Source organism: Rhinoraja longicauda, chromosome 3 (genome assembly GCF_053455715.1).
Source record: "Rhinoraja longicauda isolate Sanriku21f chromosome 3, sRhiLon1.1, whole genome shotgun sequence".
Classification (NCBI taxonomy): domain Eukaryota; kingdom Metazoa; phylum Chordata; class Chondrichthyes; order Rajiformes; family Arhynchobatidae; genus Rhinoraja; species Rhinoraja longicauda.
Genome location: NC_135955.1, coordinates 89,508,179 through 89,528,191, shown reverse-complemented (window position 1 = coordinate 89,528,191; position 20,013 = coordinate 89,508,179). Strand labels below are relative to the sequence as shown.

Here is a 20,013-nt window from a genome sequence, read left to right as displayed (position 1 = left end):
CATTGCTATTTCCAACATTGCTATTTCCAGACAATAGACACAAAATGTTGGAGTAACTCAGCGGGACAGGCAGCATCTCTGGATAGAAGGAAAGGGTGACGTTTTGGGTCGAGACCCTTCTTCGGACGACATCACCTCCTCGAGACCACCACCGCTGTTGCCGTCGACCTCCTATAATGTTCATTCCTACAACGGGGGTGCGGCGGCACGGTGGCGCAGCGGTAGAGTTGCTGCCTTACAGCGAATGCAGCGCCGGAGGCTCGGGTTCGATCCTGACTACGGGTGTTGTACTGTGCGGAGTTTGTACGTTCTGCCCGTGACCTGCGTGGGTTTTCTCCGAGATCTTCGGTTTCCTCCCACACTCCAAAGACGTGCAGGTTTGTAGGTTAATTGGCTGGGCAAAATGTAAAAATTGTCCCTAGTGGGTGTAGGATAGTGTTAATGTGCGGGGATCGCTGGGCGGCGCGGACCCGGTGGGCCTGTTTCTGCGCTGTATCTCTAAATCTAAAATCTAAAACATATTGTCCAGACAAAATTGACGTAATTTAGTGTCGGTCTGAACTTGGGTCATTCTGAATCGTCATCAGAACATACCTGTGCTTTGCTGCCTCCAATGCCGTGGATCTGATAACGAATCGGATATAGGAGGTCCACAGTGCGGCTATAATTTCCATCTGCAAATTCTGTGATTGCCTGACAGAGGGGGAGGGTCAGGCGCTGACCAAGCTGGTATTGATGGTTATCACCAGGAGATCTGTAAAGTCAAAAATAACACGGTGTTCAACAGTCTGAGGTATATTCCACACAGTGCACAGCACTGTGCTCAACTAAAAATGGATAATAAGTCATAAGGAATAGGAGTGGAATTCAGCCCATCAAGTCTACTCCAACTACCCCCTCTGGCAGCTTGTTCCATACACCCACCATTCTTTGGGGTGATCGCTGGTCGGCCTGGACTCGGTGGGCCGCACTGTATCTCTAAGATCTATTGTGAGGCTAATGGGGTTCACCATGAGGATGGGGTTCACCACTATTGTCGATGAAGAAAGCCGTTGTAAATGGTGCATGACATGTCTATCGGGGAATCTGAAATTCTTTGTATGTTGTCGATTGGTGCAGAGGAGAACAATGCTGTCCACACCCGAACTGACCTTCTACATTTGCCTGGTATGCAGGTACAGCAGGCAGTGAAGAAAGCCAATGGAATGTTGGCCTTCATAACAAGAGGAGTTGAGTATAGGAGCAAAGAGGTCCTTCTGCAGTTGTACAGGGCCCTAGTGAGACCGCACCTGTGTGCAGTTTTAGTCTCCAAATTTGAGGAAGGATATTCTTGCTATTGAGGGCGTGCAGCGTAGGTTTACTAGGTTAATTCCTGGAATGGCGGGACTGTCATATGTTGAAAGACTGGAGCGACTAGGCTTGTATACACTGGAATTTAAAAGGATGAGAGGAGATCTTATCGAAACGTATAAGATTATTAAGGGGTTGGACACTTTAGAGGCAGGAAACATGTTCCCAATGTTGGGGGAGTCCAGAACAAGGGGCCACAGTTTAAGAATAAGGGGTAGGCCATTTAGAACTGAGATGAGGAGACAGTAAAGTGCCGCATACCTGCTCTCACCATCTATGCTACCAGCATACTCTAAATGAAGGAAGCTGCAGCCAATTAGCTCACTCTAACAAATGCTAAACACCTGCTTCCTATCTTCCACTAATCCCAGCCCATCATTAAGCTTGTAACATCAAGCCCATCATTAGGCTTGTAACATTGCATAAGAGCAGGATACACTTGCACAGACTGCAATTACAAAGAAATACACATACTGCATGTCTTACGTTTCGTTTCTGCCTCCTGCTGACACTATTTCTTCTCCACCAAACCCAGCTACTGCCTTTCTCTGCTGACTCTGATGTTTGCTTTACGGCCTTATGCAAACTCTGTCCGCGAATTCCTAGCTCTCCAAATAGCGGCGTGGTCGATCTCGCTATGAAACCTCTACAAGCAACCTCTACCAGACGTACTCTTGCTCTCCGTCCTCGCTGCTCAACTTCTGCTGCCAACTCTACATATCTGAGCCACTTCCTTTCATAAGCCTCATCCACTAAGTTCTCCTAATTTCACCGTCAGTTCAATAAAATACACTATCCGCTGACTAACTGACCATAACACTATAACAGGCCTCAAACTAGTGGTAATTATTTCCTGCAGAACAAGTATATCATATATTCCCAAAATGCTGGAGTAACTCAGCAGGTCAAGCAGCATCTCGGGAGAGAAGGAATGGGTGATGTTTCGGGTCGAGACCCTTCTTTCAGACAGATTTCATCAGTCTGAAGAAGGGTCTCGACCCGAAATGTCACCCATTCCTTCTCTCCCGAGATGCTGCCTGACCTGCTGAGTTACTCCAACATTTTGTGAATAAATACCTTCGATTTGTACCAGCATCTGCAGTTATTTTCTTATACTTATCATATAGCTAAGCTGATCTGAACCTGCAAATCATTGCTGTAGTATGAGCGGGCAGAACAACTAGAACAACATTGTGCCTTTATTGGTAATGGCTATGACATAGATTGGCGGGGTGAGGACGAGTTCGAGGGCGGGCGAAGGCAGGCGAGGATGGCTCCAGGGTGGGTGCCGGAGGTCGGAGGCACCGCCGAGGACAAAGGGGACCTGGCTTTGGGGGGGGGGGCATCGAGAACTGAGGGGGACCACAAACTGTATACTTTGTGTTACAATGGAATATTTTGCAACAATGTCGGCGCCCTTTATGTGGCGACTCTTTGCATACCTTGGGTACGCAAGGCAAAGAATCTCACTGTGACATGCCGCGTGTGATAATAACGTATCATTCGTTCATCCTTTTGATGGAAGACAGGCACAAAATGCTGGCGTGACTCAGCATGTCAGGCAGCATCTCTGGAGAGAAGGAATAGGTGACGGTGACCTTTCGGGCCGGAACCCTTCTTTGGGCATTCTTGGATAAATTCATCCCGAGGGAGTAAGAAGTGAATGCTTACTGCGAGAGTTCTTGCAGTGATGTCATGAACCGATTTGCAGCCTCGGTTTCGTTAGCGGCAACCAAGGAAATCAAGGTGTGAACATCACCGAAAATGAGGACGTGATCTTCAGCCTGATTCTTGGTGACAGCGAGCAGTTCCTTCCAACGATGGTCGACATTTATCCCTGCGGGAGACCGTGCTGTCAGCGCAAAGAGCAGAGTTTGGGCCGCAGGGCTTTACACCGTGCTGCGTGATTCTATTCCACTTCATCACAGGAGTTCCCAATGTTACCTCCACCTCCCCCCATTCTCTGCAGCTTCACTTCTAATTTCTCCTTGTTCTGATGAAAGGTTATCTATCTTCGTTCGGTTTAGAGATCTACAGCCTGGAATGTGCCCTTAGATAGAAAGTAGAACATAGAAAACAGGTGCACGAGGAGGTCATTTGGCCCTTCGAGCCAGCACCGCCATTCAATGTAACCATGGCTGATCATCCACAATTTCAGCCCTTCTGCAGCAACCAAAAATCTGTGTCTGAAGAAGGATCTCGACACGAAACATCACCTATTCCATTTGGCCAAAGATGCTGCCTGACCCGCTGAGTTACTCCAGCATTTTGTGTCCATCCACGTACACTGGTTTAATGTTATCCCAGTTTAGCATCCTACCAAACTAGGGACAATTTACAACTGGAAGAACGTTGTGCCTTTATTCGTAATTATGCCAATTAACCTACAAAGCTGCATGTCTTGGGAATGTGGGAGGAAACTGGAGCACCCAGAGAAAACCCACACAATCACAGGAAGAACGTACAAACTCTGTACAGACAGCACCCATAGCCAGGATTGAACCCAAATCTCTGGCGCAGTAAGGCAGCAACTCGACCGCTGTGCTGCCCTTAGGGATCTGAAGTGTTAGCTCTGTTTCTGTTCCCACAGATGCTGGCCGGCCTAAGAGTCATAGGACATAGGAGCAGAATTACACCATTTAACCCTTCAAGGCTGTTTCGTCGTTCAATCATGGCTGATCTATTTTTCCCTCCCAACCCCATTCTCCTGCCTTTTTCCTGTAGCCTTTAACACCCTCACTGATCAAGAATTTAGAGTATTCTGTGCCATATTTCAAAGCCATTCTCCCTTAATCTGAGCATAGATATTGGCATTTATTTATTTATTTCTTCTCCACCCCCAAGCACCCTTGTGTGGAGAAAGCACATACAAAATGGCTTTTGCACTAATTTAGCCCCCAACATATTCTGCAGCCGGACAATCAAAAAGCAGCCAAACTAGTCAAAGTTACGAGGAGTTGTAAACAACTGTATTAACAGAGATATAATAATAATAATAATAATGCATTTTATTTATATAGCGCTTTTCATATACTCAAAGACGCTTTACAGAGATTTTGAGAACATAGGTAAATGAATAAATAGATAAATAAGTAAATAAATAAATGAACAGAGAAAGGAGACAGAAGGTGAGGTGACCTTCAGTGGTTGAAGGCAGTACTGAACAGGAGAGACTTCAGCGATGTTTTGAATGTGGTGAGTGTGGGGGAGGCTCTAACGGTTTGGGGTAGTGAGTTCCATAGGGTGGGAGCAGCGATGGAGAAAGCCCTGTCCCCCCAGGATCTGAGTTTAGTCCGAATGTGGGGGGATAGGAGATTGGCAGCGGCAGAGCGGAGGGTGCAGGTGGAAGTGTGCCTGTGGAGGAGGTCGGTCAGGTAGGATGGGGCCAGGTTATGGAGGGCTTTGTAGGTTATGAGGAGGATTTTGTACTGGATTCTCTGGGGGATGGGGAGCCAGTGGAGTTTATAAAGGACGGGGGTGATATGGTCACGGATCGAGGTGTGTGTGAGTAGACGGGCAGCGGATATGGGTTGATAGAGCCCGAAGGTGTTACCTGAGGAATGAAGAGGAAACGACCGTAATATATTTGAATAGAAGAATGCACATTTTGAATCTAAGGCATTAGATAAGGTAAGAACTTACCTTCCATTTGAAGTCGATATAACAAAGAGCATATATCCACCATATGTAGCACTGATCCAGACTTGTAACAACTTTTGCCAATCTACATCAATATAACAGAGAAAGAGGTAACAGAAGGAAGATATCGGGATGCATCACAGCTTGGTTTGGGAACAGCTCCATCCAAGACCGCAAGAAATTGCGGCGAATTGTGGACCATCAAACAAATCAACCTCCCTTCTAATGACTTCATTTACACCTCACGCTGCCTCGGCACGGCCAGCAGCATAATTAAGGTCGGGTCGCACCTTGGCTACTCTCACTTTTCTCCTCTCCCATCAGGCAAAACATATAGAAGTGTGAAAGCGCAGACATCCAGGTAGATAGGGTGGTCAAAAAGGCATTTGGCACATTGGCCTTCATCAGTCAGAGTATTGAGTATAGAGGATGGGAGGTCATGTTGCAGTTGTATAAGACATTGGTGAGACCTCATTTAGAGTATTGCGTTCAGTTTTGGGCACCATGTCATATCATATCATATCATATCATCATATCATATATATACAGCCGGAAACAGGCCTTTTCGGCCCACCAAGTCCGTGCCGCCCAGCGATCCCCGTACATTAACACTATCCTACACCCACTAGGGACAATTTTTTATTTTTTTTAATAACATTTTTACCCAGCCAATTAGCCTACATACCTGTACGTCTTTGGAGTGTGGGAGGAAACCGAAGATCTCGGAGAAAACCCACGCAGGTCATGGGGAGAACGTACAAACTCCTTACAGTGCAGCACCCGTAGTCAGGATCGAACCTGAGTCTCCGGCGCTGCATTCGCTGTAAAGCAGCAACTCTACCGCTGCGCTACCGTGCCGCCCATGAAAGATGTTGTCAAGCTGGAAAGGGTACAGAGAAAATTTACGAGGATGTTGCCAGGACTCAGGGGCCTGAGCAGGAAGAGTAGGCTGGTTCTCAATTCCTTAGAGCGCAGGAGGATGAGGGGTGATTTTAATGAGGTGTATAAAATCATGAGAGGAATAGATCAGGTAAATGCACAGAGTCTCTTGCCCAGAGTAGGGGAATTGAGGACCAGAGGACATAGGTTTAAGGTGAAGAGGAAAAGATTTAATAGGAATCTGAGGGGTAACTTTTTCACACAGAGGGTGGTGGGTGTATGAAACAAGCTGCCAGTCGAGGTAGTTGAGGCAGGGCCTATCCCAACGTTTAAGAAACATTTAGACAGGTACATGTATAGGGCAGGTTTGGAGGGAAATCGGCCCAATGCTGGCTAGTGGGACTTGTGTAGCTGGGACATGTTGGCCGGTGTGGGCAAGTTGGGCCGAAGGGCCTGTTTCCACGCTGTATCACTATAACCAGTCTTTTATGCGACACAAATCAGTCCCAAAGAATAACATGAGGTACAAACATCTGAGAAACTAGAGGAGAATGTTTGTTTACTGTTAGAAGTCAAAAACATAACCTTAAACTAAGAAAATATTAAGAAACCATCCACCCTAATCACTCTGAATATGAACTTCTGCTTTGAAGTACTTACATGAGTGTCAAAGATGGTGAGTGCTGCTTCATATTCCCCCTTTATACAAAGAAGAACATAAAAAAGAAATACATTTTATTCAAGATTAAAAGTGATGGATCAGTTGAACGCTCTTTTTATGAAAATGAAAATGAAAGCCATGGAGGAGGCAGGCAGGAGAAATGAAAGGCAGGAGGCCACTATATCATTCTGGTACATCGTGACTGCAAGTCCAACTTTCTCCCAGAGTCCCTGTAACTATCAGCCAAAACAGTGTAGTCTGGTCATGGACACACTACTTTCTAAATGGGAGGCAGGAGTTGCCAACTCAGCAACATCTCAGGCAATCGCAACTGATAGCAATCAGCTTAAGGAAAAGTACTGCCCCGAGCCAATAAGACACACATCGGATGGTTGCCAAAGATTTTAACTCCCCTCCCATTCCCACCTTTTTGTCCTTGGCTGTCAGAGCGAGGCCACACGCAAATTGGAGGATCAGCGCCTCATATTTCACTTGGGCAGCTTACAACGCAGCGGTATGAATATTGACTTCTCTAATTTCAAGTAACCCTTGCATCCCCTCTCTTTCTCTCAGTCCCTCCCCCACCCTGGTCATCCTGCTAGTTTCGCTGTTCATATCCCTTCATTGTCACCTCTTCCACCGCCAACAATGGACCATTGTGGACTCCACCTTTCCTGGGTCATCAGTACTTGCTCTGATTTGTTCTGTACCTTTCCATACCTCTAGTTTCTCTATCCCCTCACTCTCAGTCTGAATAAAGACCTCGACCCGGGACGTCACCTATTCCTTTTCTCCAGAGATGCTGCCTGTCCGGTTGAGTTACTCCAGCATTTTGTGTCTATCTTCAGTGTAAACCAACATCTGCAGTTCCTTCCCACCCGATAAGTGTCATCTGTCTACAGAATAACCAGCTCCATTTAGGCTCAAGGACCTGAGGCAACGTAGGGAACTAATGTGAAATTCTGTAGGAAGAAGTTCTTCCGTAAGAAGTTTTAAATACTTGGGAGTCCGCATCGCAGAGGATCTGACGTGGGCAACGCACATTGCCGCACTGGTGGGTAAGGCTAAGCAGCGCCTTTACCACCTTAGACAACTGAGGAAATTCAGAGTGTCTCTGAGGATCCTTCATTGCTTCTACTCTGGGGCTGTAGAGAGCATCCTGTCCGGCAACATTACAGTCTGGTTTGGGAACAGCTCTGCCCAGGACAGGATGGCCCTGCAGAGAGTAGTGCATTCGGCAGAACGCACCATGGGAACTACACTCGTCCCCCTGCAGGAACTATACATCAGGAGGTGCAGATCCAGAGCAAGCAAGATCATGAGGGACCCCTGCCACCCCAGTAACGGACTGTTCCAGATGCTACGATCATGCAAACGCCTCCGCTGTCACGCTGTGAAAACAGAGAGGATGAGACGGAGCTTCTTCCCACAGGCCATCAGGACTGTCAATTTTTATAACCCCAGAGACTAAATTTTTGTCGACACTAATAGTAACTTATTCACTTTATTTATATGCTGTAACTGTAATTCTTTTTGTGCACAATCCGCAGGCATTGCCACTTTCATTTCACTGCACATCGTGTATGTGTATGTGACAAATAAATTTGACTTGACTTGACTTGACTTGACAGATGCTGATTTAAACCGAAGATAGACACAAAATGCTGGAGTAACTCAGCGGGACAGATTTAGAGTATTGATGTGTTCAGTTTTGGGCACCTCTGGATAGAAGGATTGGGTGACGGAGAGAATGAGACGGAGAGGTTGAGACTGAGTTTCTTCCCACAGGCCATCAGGACTGTTAACTATTATAACTCCAGGGAATAATTTTTTTTTCTCTGTATTAATTTTAATTTATATGCTGTAATTGTAAAAAAAAATTGCACAATCCGCAGGCATTGCTACTTTCATTTCACTGCACATCATGTATGTGACAAATAAACTTGACTTGACTTGACTTGACTTGACCCATTTCGGGTTAGACCCCCCTTCAGACTGAGATTCTGTGGTGTGAAATTCTGTATGTTTTCCCAATTCATTTGCTGTACTTTCATCTCAGCACTTTGTGAATTCTACACCAGATACTAATATGACGATACATTTCACAGCTCTCCAATCTCCCAGCATTCAGATTTGTTTTCAGTTTTCCTACCAGAATGGACATTTTCACATTTTCACATTTTATACTCCATTTGCCTGAAGTTTGCCATTCCCATCAAACTCAGATGTGCATTGATCACCTCTCAACCCACTAGATAGCTCCTTTACCCACACAATTCATTTTAGTCAGATCAATTGTTTGCCTAGCAATGGCAGCGTACAGAAAGCTTGCCCATGTGTGGAGCAAATCTTTGGGAAAATTTATGTTCAGTTACTAGACATAGACATAGGTTGTCTAAGATTATTAAGGGGTTGGACACATTAGAGGCAGGAAACATGTTCCCAATGTTGGGGGAGTCCAGAACAAGGGGCCACAGTTTAAGAATAAGGGGTAGGCCATTTAGAACTGAGATGAGGAAAAACTTTTTCAGTCAGAGAGTTGTGAATCTGTGGAATTCTCTGCCGCAGAAGGCAGTGGAGGCCAATTCTCTGAATGCATTCAAGAGAGAACTAGATAGAGCTCTTAAGGATAGCGGAGTCAGGGGGTATGGGGAGAAGGCAGGAACGGAGTACTGATTGAGAATGATCAGCCATGATCACATTGAATGGCGGTGCTGGCTCGAAGGGCCGAATGGCCTCCTCCTGCACCTATTGTCTATTGTCTATTGTACTGAGTTTGTACATTCTCCCTGTTACCGAGTGGGTTTTCTCTAGGTGCTTTGGTTTCCTCCCACACTCCAAAAACATACAGGTTTGGAGGTTAATTGGCTTCAGTGTGTGTAGGATAGTGCTAATGTACAGGGATTGCTGGTTGGCATGGATTTGGTGCATCGAAAGGCCTGTATCTCTAAACTGAACTAAACTACGTGAGAGTTGGTCTCTGCATATTTAGTTTTAGAGATACAGCATGGAAAGAGGCCCTTAGGCCCACCGAGTCCATGCCAACCATTGACCACCCATACACTAGTTATTGCGCTCTCACATCCTACAGACTAGGGGCAATCTCCAGAAGCCAATTAACCTACAAACCTGAATGACTTTGGAATGTGGGAGGAAACCAGAGCTCCTGGAGAAAACCCACGCAGGTCACAGAGAGAACATGCAAACTCCACACAGACATTCAGCACCCATAGTCAGGATCAAACACGAGTCTCTGCCGCTGGGAGGCAGCAACTCTACTGCTGCACCACCATGCCTCCCTAACTGAAACATTATCCTTAACATGTGCAAGTAAACTAAAGAAACAAAAAAGCAAAGTGTCCAAAGGACTCACAGACCTTTTCAATGTGGTAGAGAGCCCAGTGCCAGTAATTATGAATGGAAATCATGTCACAGTCCTGTGAGAAAATTGAAAAGATAAAGAATTATTCACATATATCCATAGATTTAGCATCTTTCGCACCATTTCCTGGGCGTGACAAGAACACAATAATCTGACACAACATCTACCAACACTCAGAAGGGATTCTGATCTACTGGCTCCCAGTACAGTACAGAATCAACTTCAAGCTCTTATTCACATACAAAGCCCTAAACGAGCTTGCCCCCCCCCCCCCTCTTATATCAAAAATCTTCTAACCCACCACTCTATCCCCAGGTCCCTCAGGTCGGCTGACTTGGGGCTACTGACTATCCCGCGGTCTAGGCTTAAGCTCAGGGGTGACCGCGCTTTTGCGGTTGCAGCTCCTAGACTGTGGAACAGCATCCCTCTCCCCATCAGAACTGCCCCCTCCATCGACTCCTTTAACTCCAGGCTCAAAACCTATTTCTACTCCCTAGCGTTTGAGGCCCTCTGAGGGGGCGCTGTGAACTGTTTATGTATGTGCTGTTATGTTTGTGTGCCATTGTATGTTCGTTCTTAGTACCTGAACTGATGTACTGGACTTTGGTCAACGTGGGTTGTTTTTAGATGTGCTATACAAATAAAATTGACTTGACTTGACCAACATTTGGAAAGGCAAAGACTGATTAGGGATAGTCTTTGTAGTTTTTTGTGTGTGGGAAGTCATATCTCACCAATTTGATTGAGGTTTTTTTTAAAGAGATGGCCAAGAAGATTGAGAAGGGGCGGCACGGTGGCGCAGCAGTGGGGCTACTACAGCGCCAGAGACCCGGGTTCGTTCCTGACTACGGATGCTTGTCTGTACGGAGTTTGTACGTTCACCCATTGACCTGCGTGGGTTTTCTATGAGATCTTCGGTTTCCTTCCACACTCCAAAGACGTACAGGTTTGTATGTTAATTGGTTTGGTATGAATGTAAAATTGTCCCCAGTGTGCGAAGGAAAGTGTTAGTGTAAGGGGTGATCGCTGGTCGGTGCGGACTCGATGGGCCGAAGGGCCTGTTTCCGCACTGTATCTCGAAAATAAAACTGATGAAGGCAGTGCAGTAGCTGTTATCTACATTCAGTTCTTTGTGGTCTAAATATCCATCTTTATGGACCTTAAATACACTTAACCTAATTGGTATCTCAAAACCAAATGCTAAAAGATTATTGCTCAAGGCAACAAATCCTTTGCCTATTTTATTCCCAGAATGACTCCAACAAAGGTAGGTTGCCTGTTTTTCAGTTTATTTTCATCTGCTGTAGGCTATATAAACAAAACCAAAAAATGACCAACGTTGCCCCTGCTCCCTTCCTTGTGGGAAGACCAGAGAAACTTTCGCAAGGCAGACCAATGTCAGTATCCAACCTATACCATTTCCATTGTCATGGCAGCATGTGTTTTGATGTACCCTTTTGCTCCTCTAATGACATAGATGACCACTTATCATTAAAAGAAAAAGACACAAAGTGCTGGAGTAATTCAACGGGTCAGTCACCATCCCTGGAGAACACGGATAGGTCATAGATTCATAGATTCAAACAGCGCAGAAACAGGCCCTTCGGCCCAACTTGCCTGCATGCCCCCATCTATACTAGTCCCAGTGATGTTTTGGATGGGGACCCTTCTTCAGACTTCTTAAAACCCCCGCAGTACCTTGGCCGTTCCTCCCTGCACCCCTTTCCCCATCTCTGACCCCAACCCTCACCATTGTTGTGTTTTCACCCCCCCCCCCCCCCTCCCCTTGACCTCCCCCTTTCAGGTGCAGAATGGTTAGTCCTCAACTGAGGCCTTAACTTTGTCTTTTTTTATTTAAATAAAGTCTGAAGACCCAAAACGTCACCTGTCCATGTTCTTCGGGAATGCTGCCTGACCTGCTGAGTTACTCTAGCGCTTTGCGTGTGTGTGTGTCTCTTTGTAAACCAGCATCTGCAGTTCCTGGTTTCTACCCCTTCTCCTCCCCTGTGCTTACTTTCCATTTGCCTTCCGTCTGCTTCATCAGTGTTATCCCACCGTCTGCATCTGCACGCATTTCGTGCACGTGCGCGAGGCTGTGCACGGACCAGATGTCAGACGGGGCTGAAGCCAGAGCCTGCAGGAGGAGGAGAGAAAGAAGATGAGAACAAAACCTTTACACTATTGGAGACAGACACAAAGTGCTGGAATAACTCAGCGGGTCAGGCAGCATCTCCGGCGAAAAGGAATAGGTCCGTGGAGTGGGAGAGTGGGAGGAATCACGGAGGGGGGGCCAGTGAGAGAGGGTGGAGAGAGGAGAGAGGAGGAGAAACTTATCCAAAGTAGGCATACCTCGAGGAGGTTTCGCAGTGGAGCAGAAGGAAGTTCCATCTGCAGGAAGGAACTGCGGATGCTGATTTACACCGAGGATGGACACAAAATGTTGGAGTAACTCAGCGGGTCAGGTAGCATCTTTTCTCCAGAGATGCTGCCTGACCCGCTGAGTTACTTCAGCATTTTGTGTTTACCTTCGGTGTAAACCAGCACCTGCAGCACATCCTTCCTACACATTTTGTTTACACTATTGATGTCATTCTACCTATTACTAAAGAAGGATCTGAAGAAGGGTCTCGACCCAAAATGTCACCCATTCCTTCTCTCCAGAGATGCTGCCTGACCTGCTGAGTTACTCCAGCATTTTGTGAATAAATACCTTCAATTTGTACCAGCATCTGCAGTTATTGCCTTATACTACCTATTACTAAAGTTGTGTGGGATACTATGGCAGGTGTTAAGTCTGGATCTCCAATGCTCTCCAGTATATGTGGGTTCAATTAAATTGGAGACTCAAAGAACTGCAGATGCTGCAATTTTGAATAAAGCACGAAGTGTTAAAGTAACTCATCCTTTTGTTTCCTTGACTCCTTTTGACCCCCGTTTGTTACCATTTTGTCTCAATTTCACTTCTAGCCTTTGACGCTTACTCCATCTAGCATTCAAAACCCCCTCACTTGTATCCACCTATCACTCGGTTGTAAACCCCACCCCTTTTCCAGCATTCTCCCCCCCCCCCCCCCCCCCCCCCACTGCGATCAGTCTAAAAAAGGGTCCTGACCCGAAACATCGCCTATCCATGTCCTTCAGAGATGTTGCCTGAGCCGTTCAGTTACCCCAGCACTTAAGGTAAACTGGACTTGCCAGTATTACCAGCATTACACAAGAACACAAGAAAATAGGAGCAGGAGTAGGCCAACCGGCCCCTCGAGCCCGCTCTGCCATTCAATACGATCATGGCTGATCCTATCCCAATCCCCTTCCCACTATCGCCCTTCTTCCCATCCAAAAGAACCGTGTGATCTCCTGGGAGAGGCGAAAAACCGGATAAAAACCCAGGCCAATTTGGGAAAAAAATCCGAGAAATTCCTCTCCGACCCCAAGCTAGGCGATCGAAACCAATACAGCAAACTGTGGACTCTGTTTTTAATTAAATATTCAACTGGAAGGATCAGAAATGTATCTTGTTGTCTCCATGTCACCACAGAAACACCTTGCCCCAGCAATAGCAGGAATCTACCTGCTGTGGATGGTGACAAGAAAGATGTTCGTCAGATCAGAACATGGCTTCGGTTCCTGACCATCTTTGCCTTCTGATGTAATGGACCAAGTAAACCAGAGTTCTACTGTAATCATTTCCAATATGCTTCTGCTAAATCATATTTCAAAATGATCTATCTTTATCTTTTTAGTTTAGTTTACTTTTTATTTTAGTTTACTTTAGAGACACAGCACAGAAACAGGCCCTACGGCCCACCTAGTCCACGCCGATCAATGATCAGTCTTTACATTAGTTCGATCCTACACCCTAGGGACAATTTCACAGCGGCCAATTAAACTACAAACCCACAAGTTCTTTAGAATGTGGGAGGAAACCGGAGCACCCGGAGAAAACCCACGTGGGTCACAGGGAGAAAGTACAAACTCCGCACAGACAGCACCTGTGGTCAGGATCGAACCCGGGTCTCTGGCGCTGTTAGGAAGCAACTCTATTGCTGTGCCACTGCGCCGACCATTTCCACCTGTGTACACTTCTAATTGAATTTTGACTACAGCCCTGATATACCCTCACAATCCATCCTTTTCCAAATGCCGTGGTTCATTCTCTAAAAAGAATCTGCCCAGTGCCATTCCTTCTCTTGTGATCACTGGGAGGAGAGTGAAACTGTACCATCTTGCCCGTATCACTTACCTCCTTTGCTATTTTCTCTGCCCGATCATAAAAGTTTGTCTCCACCAGTGCAAACGAATACATCCCTTGCAAGTAACTGTCCAGGAGAAGACAATGTTAAACGTACAATTCCAGGACTTTTGACCCTGGTGTATCATCTCGCTAGTAATTGAGTCATAGAGACATTCAATAGGGAAACAGGCCCTTCAGCCCATCATGCCCATGCTGGCCATGGTAGCTTTTGAACTGAATCCCAGTCAACATTGACCGTAATAATGTGGTGTTTAGTCTAAGCAAGCGCGAGGTGTTGCACATTAGGGGGTCAAATGTATATGGCTGATGGAAGACAAACAGATGTAAATGTATATGGTTGATGGAAGGCAATGAACCCATCAGCAAGGATGGCTCCATAACAAACTCATCAGGAAGGCTGGCTCGGTCCTGGGGAGTGTTGGATTCATGGGAGGTGGTCTTGGAGGGGAGGATGCTCCTCAAACTGCGGAGCAACCTGGACAATACAGCTCACCCCCTCCATGACACACTGGTCAACCCGAGGACCACCTTCAGCAACAGACTGGTTCCACCAAGATGCAGGACAGAACGCCACAGGAGATTCTTCTTCCCTGTGGCTATCAAAGTGTATAACTCCTCTCCCTTCTGTCGTGGGGTAGACTGAGACTGAGACTGAGACTGACTCCCCTCCACCCACCCCCACCCAATCTTTGCACATCCCCAATCCATCCCACTAGCCACTTTAATTTCATGTTTCACGTATTTTGTGTTTTTGTGTCTTTATGACTGTTGGCAGATCAATTTCCCTGCTGGGATACATAAAGTTCTATCGTAATGTATCATATTGTATATGCAGAGCGATCTTGGCTACACAGGTATACAGAGTGGTAAAGAAGGCATATGGTATGCTTGCATTCATCGCTCGGGGCATTGAATATAAGAGTCAGGAAGTCCTGATACATCTCCATGACACCCTGGTTAGGCCATGTTTAGTGTATTGCGTGCAGTTCTGGTCACCCCATTACAGGATGGATGTGAGTGTCAGTGCAGGTGACAGGGGTTATGGGGAGAAGGCAGGAGGATGGGGTTGAGAGTAAAAGATAGATCAGCCATGATTGAATAGCGGAATAGACTTGATGGGCCGAATGTCCTAATTCTGCTCCTATCACTTATGACCTTATGAAGGTTTTGGAGAGGATGCAGAAGAGTTTACCAGAATGCTGTCTGGATTAGGTAGTATTAGCTACAAGAAGAGGTTTGACCAACTTGGATTGGTTTCTTTGGAACAATGGGAGATTGAGGAGAGACCTGAAAGACGTATATAAAATTATAAGAAGAGTAAATTGGGCAGAGAGTCAGAACCTTTTCCCAAGGGCAGAAATGCCAATGATTAGAAACATAGAAAGACAGGTCCTTCGAGCCAGCACTGCCATTCAATGTGATCATGGCTGATAATCTAAAATCCGTGAATTGGCCTCCACTGCCTTCTGTGGCAGAGAGTTTCACCGATGTGCAGGGCAAGATTTAATTTTTACGAAGAGGGTGGAGGGTGCCTGGAACATTCTGCCAGGGGTGATGGTGGAGGCAGAACGATAGTGACATCTACGAGGCTTTTAGAGAGGCCCAAGGAAGTGCAGGCAATTGGAATGTGGATCATGCGCAGGCAAATGTGATTAGTTTATCTCGGTATCATGTTTTGCTAAAACATTGTGAGCCAAAATACCTGTTCTTGTGCTGTTCTACAGGTTGAGGCAGAGGGACGAGTTGAGTGAAAATAACGTTGACTAATCTTTCCTTGGAAAGTTCCTCAGGCAAATTTCAATACAAACTTGAAAGGCAGGTTATGACTAGGTCATCCGAAATTGTTGAATTCATTATTGCTTTTTAAATATTAAAATATGCCTTGTCAAATTATCAGAAACTTTTCCTCAAGCTTCTGTTTAGCTGAGAGTTTAGTTTAGAGATACAGCATGGAAACAGGCCCTTCGGCCCACTGAGTCCACGATGACCATCGATCACCCATTCACATCAGCTCTATGTTCCCCCACATTCTCATCCACTCTGTCCACGCTAGGTTCAATTTTACAGAGGCAAATTAATCTACAAACCCGCTTTGGGTTGTGGGAGGAAACTGGAGCACCCGGAGGAAACCCAACGCAGTCACTGGGAGAACATGCAAACTCCACACAGAGACAGCATCCGACCGAGGTCAGGATCGAACCCGGGTCTCTGGTGTGGTGAGGCAGCAACTCTACCGCTGCACCACTGTGCTGCTTCTGATCATCATTTGGAAAATATTTATTGGCCCAAGATGAAACTTTAATAAGAATACCATAACATATGTTTATAATGGGCTTAATCAAACCATATGAACAAATAACTACCAAAGAAACATTGACTCGATGGAGAACATTGACTTCAGGCGACGCTGGAAAGGCTGGGACATCTTACTCTGGAGCATACGAGGCTGACGGGTGGGCTTTAGAAGGTTTACATAACCATAAGATAACCATAAGGAGTATGGTTACATAAGGAGTCTCTTTCCCAGTGTAGGCGAGTCTAACGTATAGAGGGTGTTGATAAATGGTGAAAGGAGAAAGATTGAAAAGGGACTACAGGCAACCTTTTCCTCACAGAGGGTGTTGGGTAGGTGGAATGAGCTGCCAGAAGGAGCTGTGGGAATGGGTACAACTACAATGTTTAAAAGACATTTGTGCAGGAGCACAGGTAGGAAATGTTTAGAGGGATATGGGCCAAATGCAGGCAAGTGGAACTTGTTCAGATGGACATCTTGGTCAGCTTTGACGAAGGTGGTGCAGCGGTAGAGTTGCTGCCTTACAGCGAATGCAGCACCGGAGACCAAGGTTCGATCCCGACTACGGGTACTGTCTGTAAGGATTTTTGTACGTTCTCCCCGTGACCTGCGTAGGTTTGGTCCAAGATCTTTGGTTTCATCCCACACTTCAAAGATGTACAGGTATTTAGGTTAATTGACTTGGCAAATGTAAATATAGTCCCTAGTGTGTGTAAGATAGTGTTAATGTGCAGGGATCGCTGGTCGGCGCGGATTTGGTGGACCGAAGGGCCTGTTTCCGTGCTGTATCTCTGAACGAAACTAAACTAAATTGGGCTGAAGGGCCTGTTTCTGTGGTCTATGGCTCAATTTATTAGTATTAATTGATACTCAACAAAGTGGACCCGTTGGGCCCAAACTTCTCCTGCATTGGTGCAGCACCCTGTCCTCCCCTCCTCCCCTCTCTCCTCAACCCCCCCTCCCCTCTCCCTTCTCCCCCACTCCCCCCTCCCTCCTCCCTCCTTTTAAACTTTAAAATGTGAATAACAAAAAATATAACACCGATTTCAATAAAACTACTTGCATTATCACTAAAGTGACAATGGTGAGTAAGGTGGGCCTAAAATTGTCGCACTATCGTGTACCGTTTTGGCTGAAGTTCAGTCACAAACAAGATAACAAACGAGAGTTCTAGTATATAGATTAAGATGGAGTATTTACCCATATAATGGAATTTGTGGTGTCCAGTGTGGAAGGACTCGGACTACAGAGTCTCTTAATTGTTCGCTGTAACCCAGAAAAAAGTAGGACTCAAACAGTAACTTCATTGCCAGGATATCGGTTGGATTGTACAAAAGGATATTTTCCCAGACTTCACACGCTTTTGGAAGAGACCTACAAATAATTCAGAAGAATATCAATGCAAGCATGAATTAGTTTTGCCATTTAATTCAAAATAATTCAGAAGAATATTAGTTTTGCCATTTAATTCAAAGTAATTCAGGAGAATATAAAAAATAATTCAGAAGAATATCAATGCAAGCCCCATTCAGAAGAATAATTCAGAAAAATAATTCAGAAAATAATTCAGAAAATAATTTTAAAATAATTTTAAAATAATTCAATAAATAATTCAAAAATAATTCAAAAATAATTCAGAATAATTCAGAAAAATAATTCAGAAAAATAATTCAGAAAATAATTCAGAAAATAATTCAGAAAATAATTCAATAAATAATTCAAAAATAATTCAAAAATAATTCAAAAATAATTCAGAATAATTCAGAAAAATAATTCAGAATAATTCAGAAAATAATTCAGAAAATAATTCAGAAAATAATTCAATAAATAATTCAAAAATAATTCAAAATAATTCTGAAAAATAATTTCGAAGAATAATAATAATAATAAGAAGAATGCATTACATTTATATAGCGCTTTTCAAACACTCAAAGACGCTTTACAGGGATTACTAGAACATAGAGAAGAAAATAAATAGATAAATAAGTAAACGAACAGAAAAAGCAGACAGAAGGTGAGGTGACGGTCAGTGGTTGAAGGCAGTGCTGAACAGGTGAGACTTCAGTGATGTTTTGAATGTGGTGAGTGAGGAGGAGTCTCTGACGGTTTGGGGTAGTGAGTTCCAGAGGGTGGGAGCAGCGATGGAGAAAGCCCTGTCCCCCCAGGATCTGAGTTTGGTCTGGATGGGGGGGGACAGGAGGTTGGCAGCAGCAGAGCGGAGGGTGCAGGTGGGAGTGTGCCTGTGGAGGAGGTCAGTCAGGTAGGATGGGGCCAGGTTATGGAGGGCTTTGTAGGTCATGAGGAGGATTTTGTACTGGATTCTCTGGGGGATGGGGAGCCAGTGGAGCTTGTAAAGGACGGGGGTGATATGGTCACGGATCGGGGAGTGGGTGAGTAGACGGGCAGCGGAGTTTTGAATGTATTGAAGTTTACTGATGATTTTTGAGGGTGAACCATGATTTTTGAGGCTGTTGCAGTAGTCCAGACGGGAGGTGATGAAGGCGTGGATGAGGGTTTCTGCAGCTGTGGAGGAGAGGGATGGACGGAGACGGGCGATGTTTTTGAGGTGGAAGAAGGCTGTCTTTGTGATGTGTTTGATGTGTTTGTCGAAGGAGAGGGTTCCAAGATGAGGAAGAACTTTTTCAGTCAGAGAGTGGTGAAGGTATGGAATTCTCTGCCTCAGAAGGCAGTGGAGGCCAGTTCCTTGGATGCTTTCAAGAGAGAGCTGGATAGAGCTCTTAAGGATAGCAGAGTGAGGGGGTATGGGGAGAAGGCAGGAACGGGGTACTAATTGAGAGTGATCAGCCATGATCGCATTGAATGGCGGTGCTGGCTCGAAGGGCTGAATGGCCTACTCCTGCACCTATTGTCTATTGTCTATTGTCTATTCCGGATGTGAGGGGAGGTGGATACTGGGAGACCATCAATGTTGAGGATGAAGTTTTGGGTGGATTTGGTGAGCGTTTTTGGACCAATGATGATGATTTCAGATTTGTTGCAGTTGAGTTTGAGGAAATTTGATTGAAGCCAAGATTTTATTTCAGTGATGCAGTTTGTCAGTGTAGAGTGTGTGGTGGTGGAGATTGACTTGGTGGAGATGAGGAGCTGGATATCATCGGCGAAGCAGTGGAAGTTGAGACCATGACGGCGGATTAATTGACCAAGGGGGAACAGGTAGAGGATGAAGAGGAGGGGGCCAAGGACTGAGCCTTGGGGGACACCTTGGGGGAGGGGAGCGGTGGGGGATTTACAGTTGTTAATGGGGAACTGGTGCCTGTCAGAGAGGTAAGATTTGATCCAGGATAGGGCTGAGCCGGTGATGTTAAAGGAGGTTTCAAGTCGGGTGAGGAGAATGGAGTGATTTATGGTGTCAAAGGCGGCGCTGAGTATCAATGCAAGCCTCATTCTACGTGCATGAATCAGTTTTGCCATTTAATTCAAATTCTTAAATCCATTATACAGCAGTTTCATCTATGTAGTTTATTGTCACGTGTACTGAGGTAAAGCGAAAAACTTTTTGTTGTGTGCTAGCCAGTCAGCGGAAAGACAATGCA

The 20,013-nt window shown here is 45.5% G+C and overlaps 1 protein-coding gene across 1 annotated transcript in view; it reads right to left on the bottom strand.

Moving 5' to 3' along the window:
• Positions 1–20,013, bottom strand: part of LOC144592268 (tetratricopeptide repeat protein 38-like) — a 41,377-nt gene that overhangs the window by 4,314 nt on the left and 17,050 nt on the right. Inside the window, exons 5-12 of the mRNA XM_078396796.1 lie at positions 17,660–17,833; positions 14,155–14,230; positions 11,926–12,045; positions 9,907–9,966; positions 6,529–6,567; positions 4,993–5,074; positions 3,022–3,187; positions 595–754 (exon numbers count right to left, since the gene is read on the bottom strand). Coding sequence (XP_078252922.1) covers positions 595–754; positions 3,022–3,187; positions 4,993–5,074; positions 6,529–6,567; positions 9,907–9,966; positions 11,926–12,045; positions 14,155–14,230; positions 17,660–17,833 — 877 coding nt within the window. The remainder of the gene's footprint in view (positions 1–594; positions 755–3,021; positions 3,188–4,992; positions 5,075–6,528; positions 6,568–9,906; positions 9,967–11,925; positions 12,046–14,154; positions 14,231–17,659; positions 17,834–20,013) is intronic.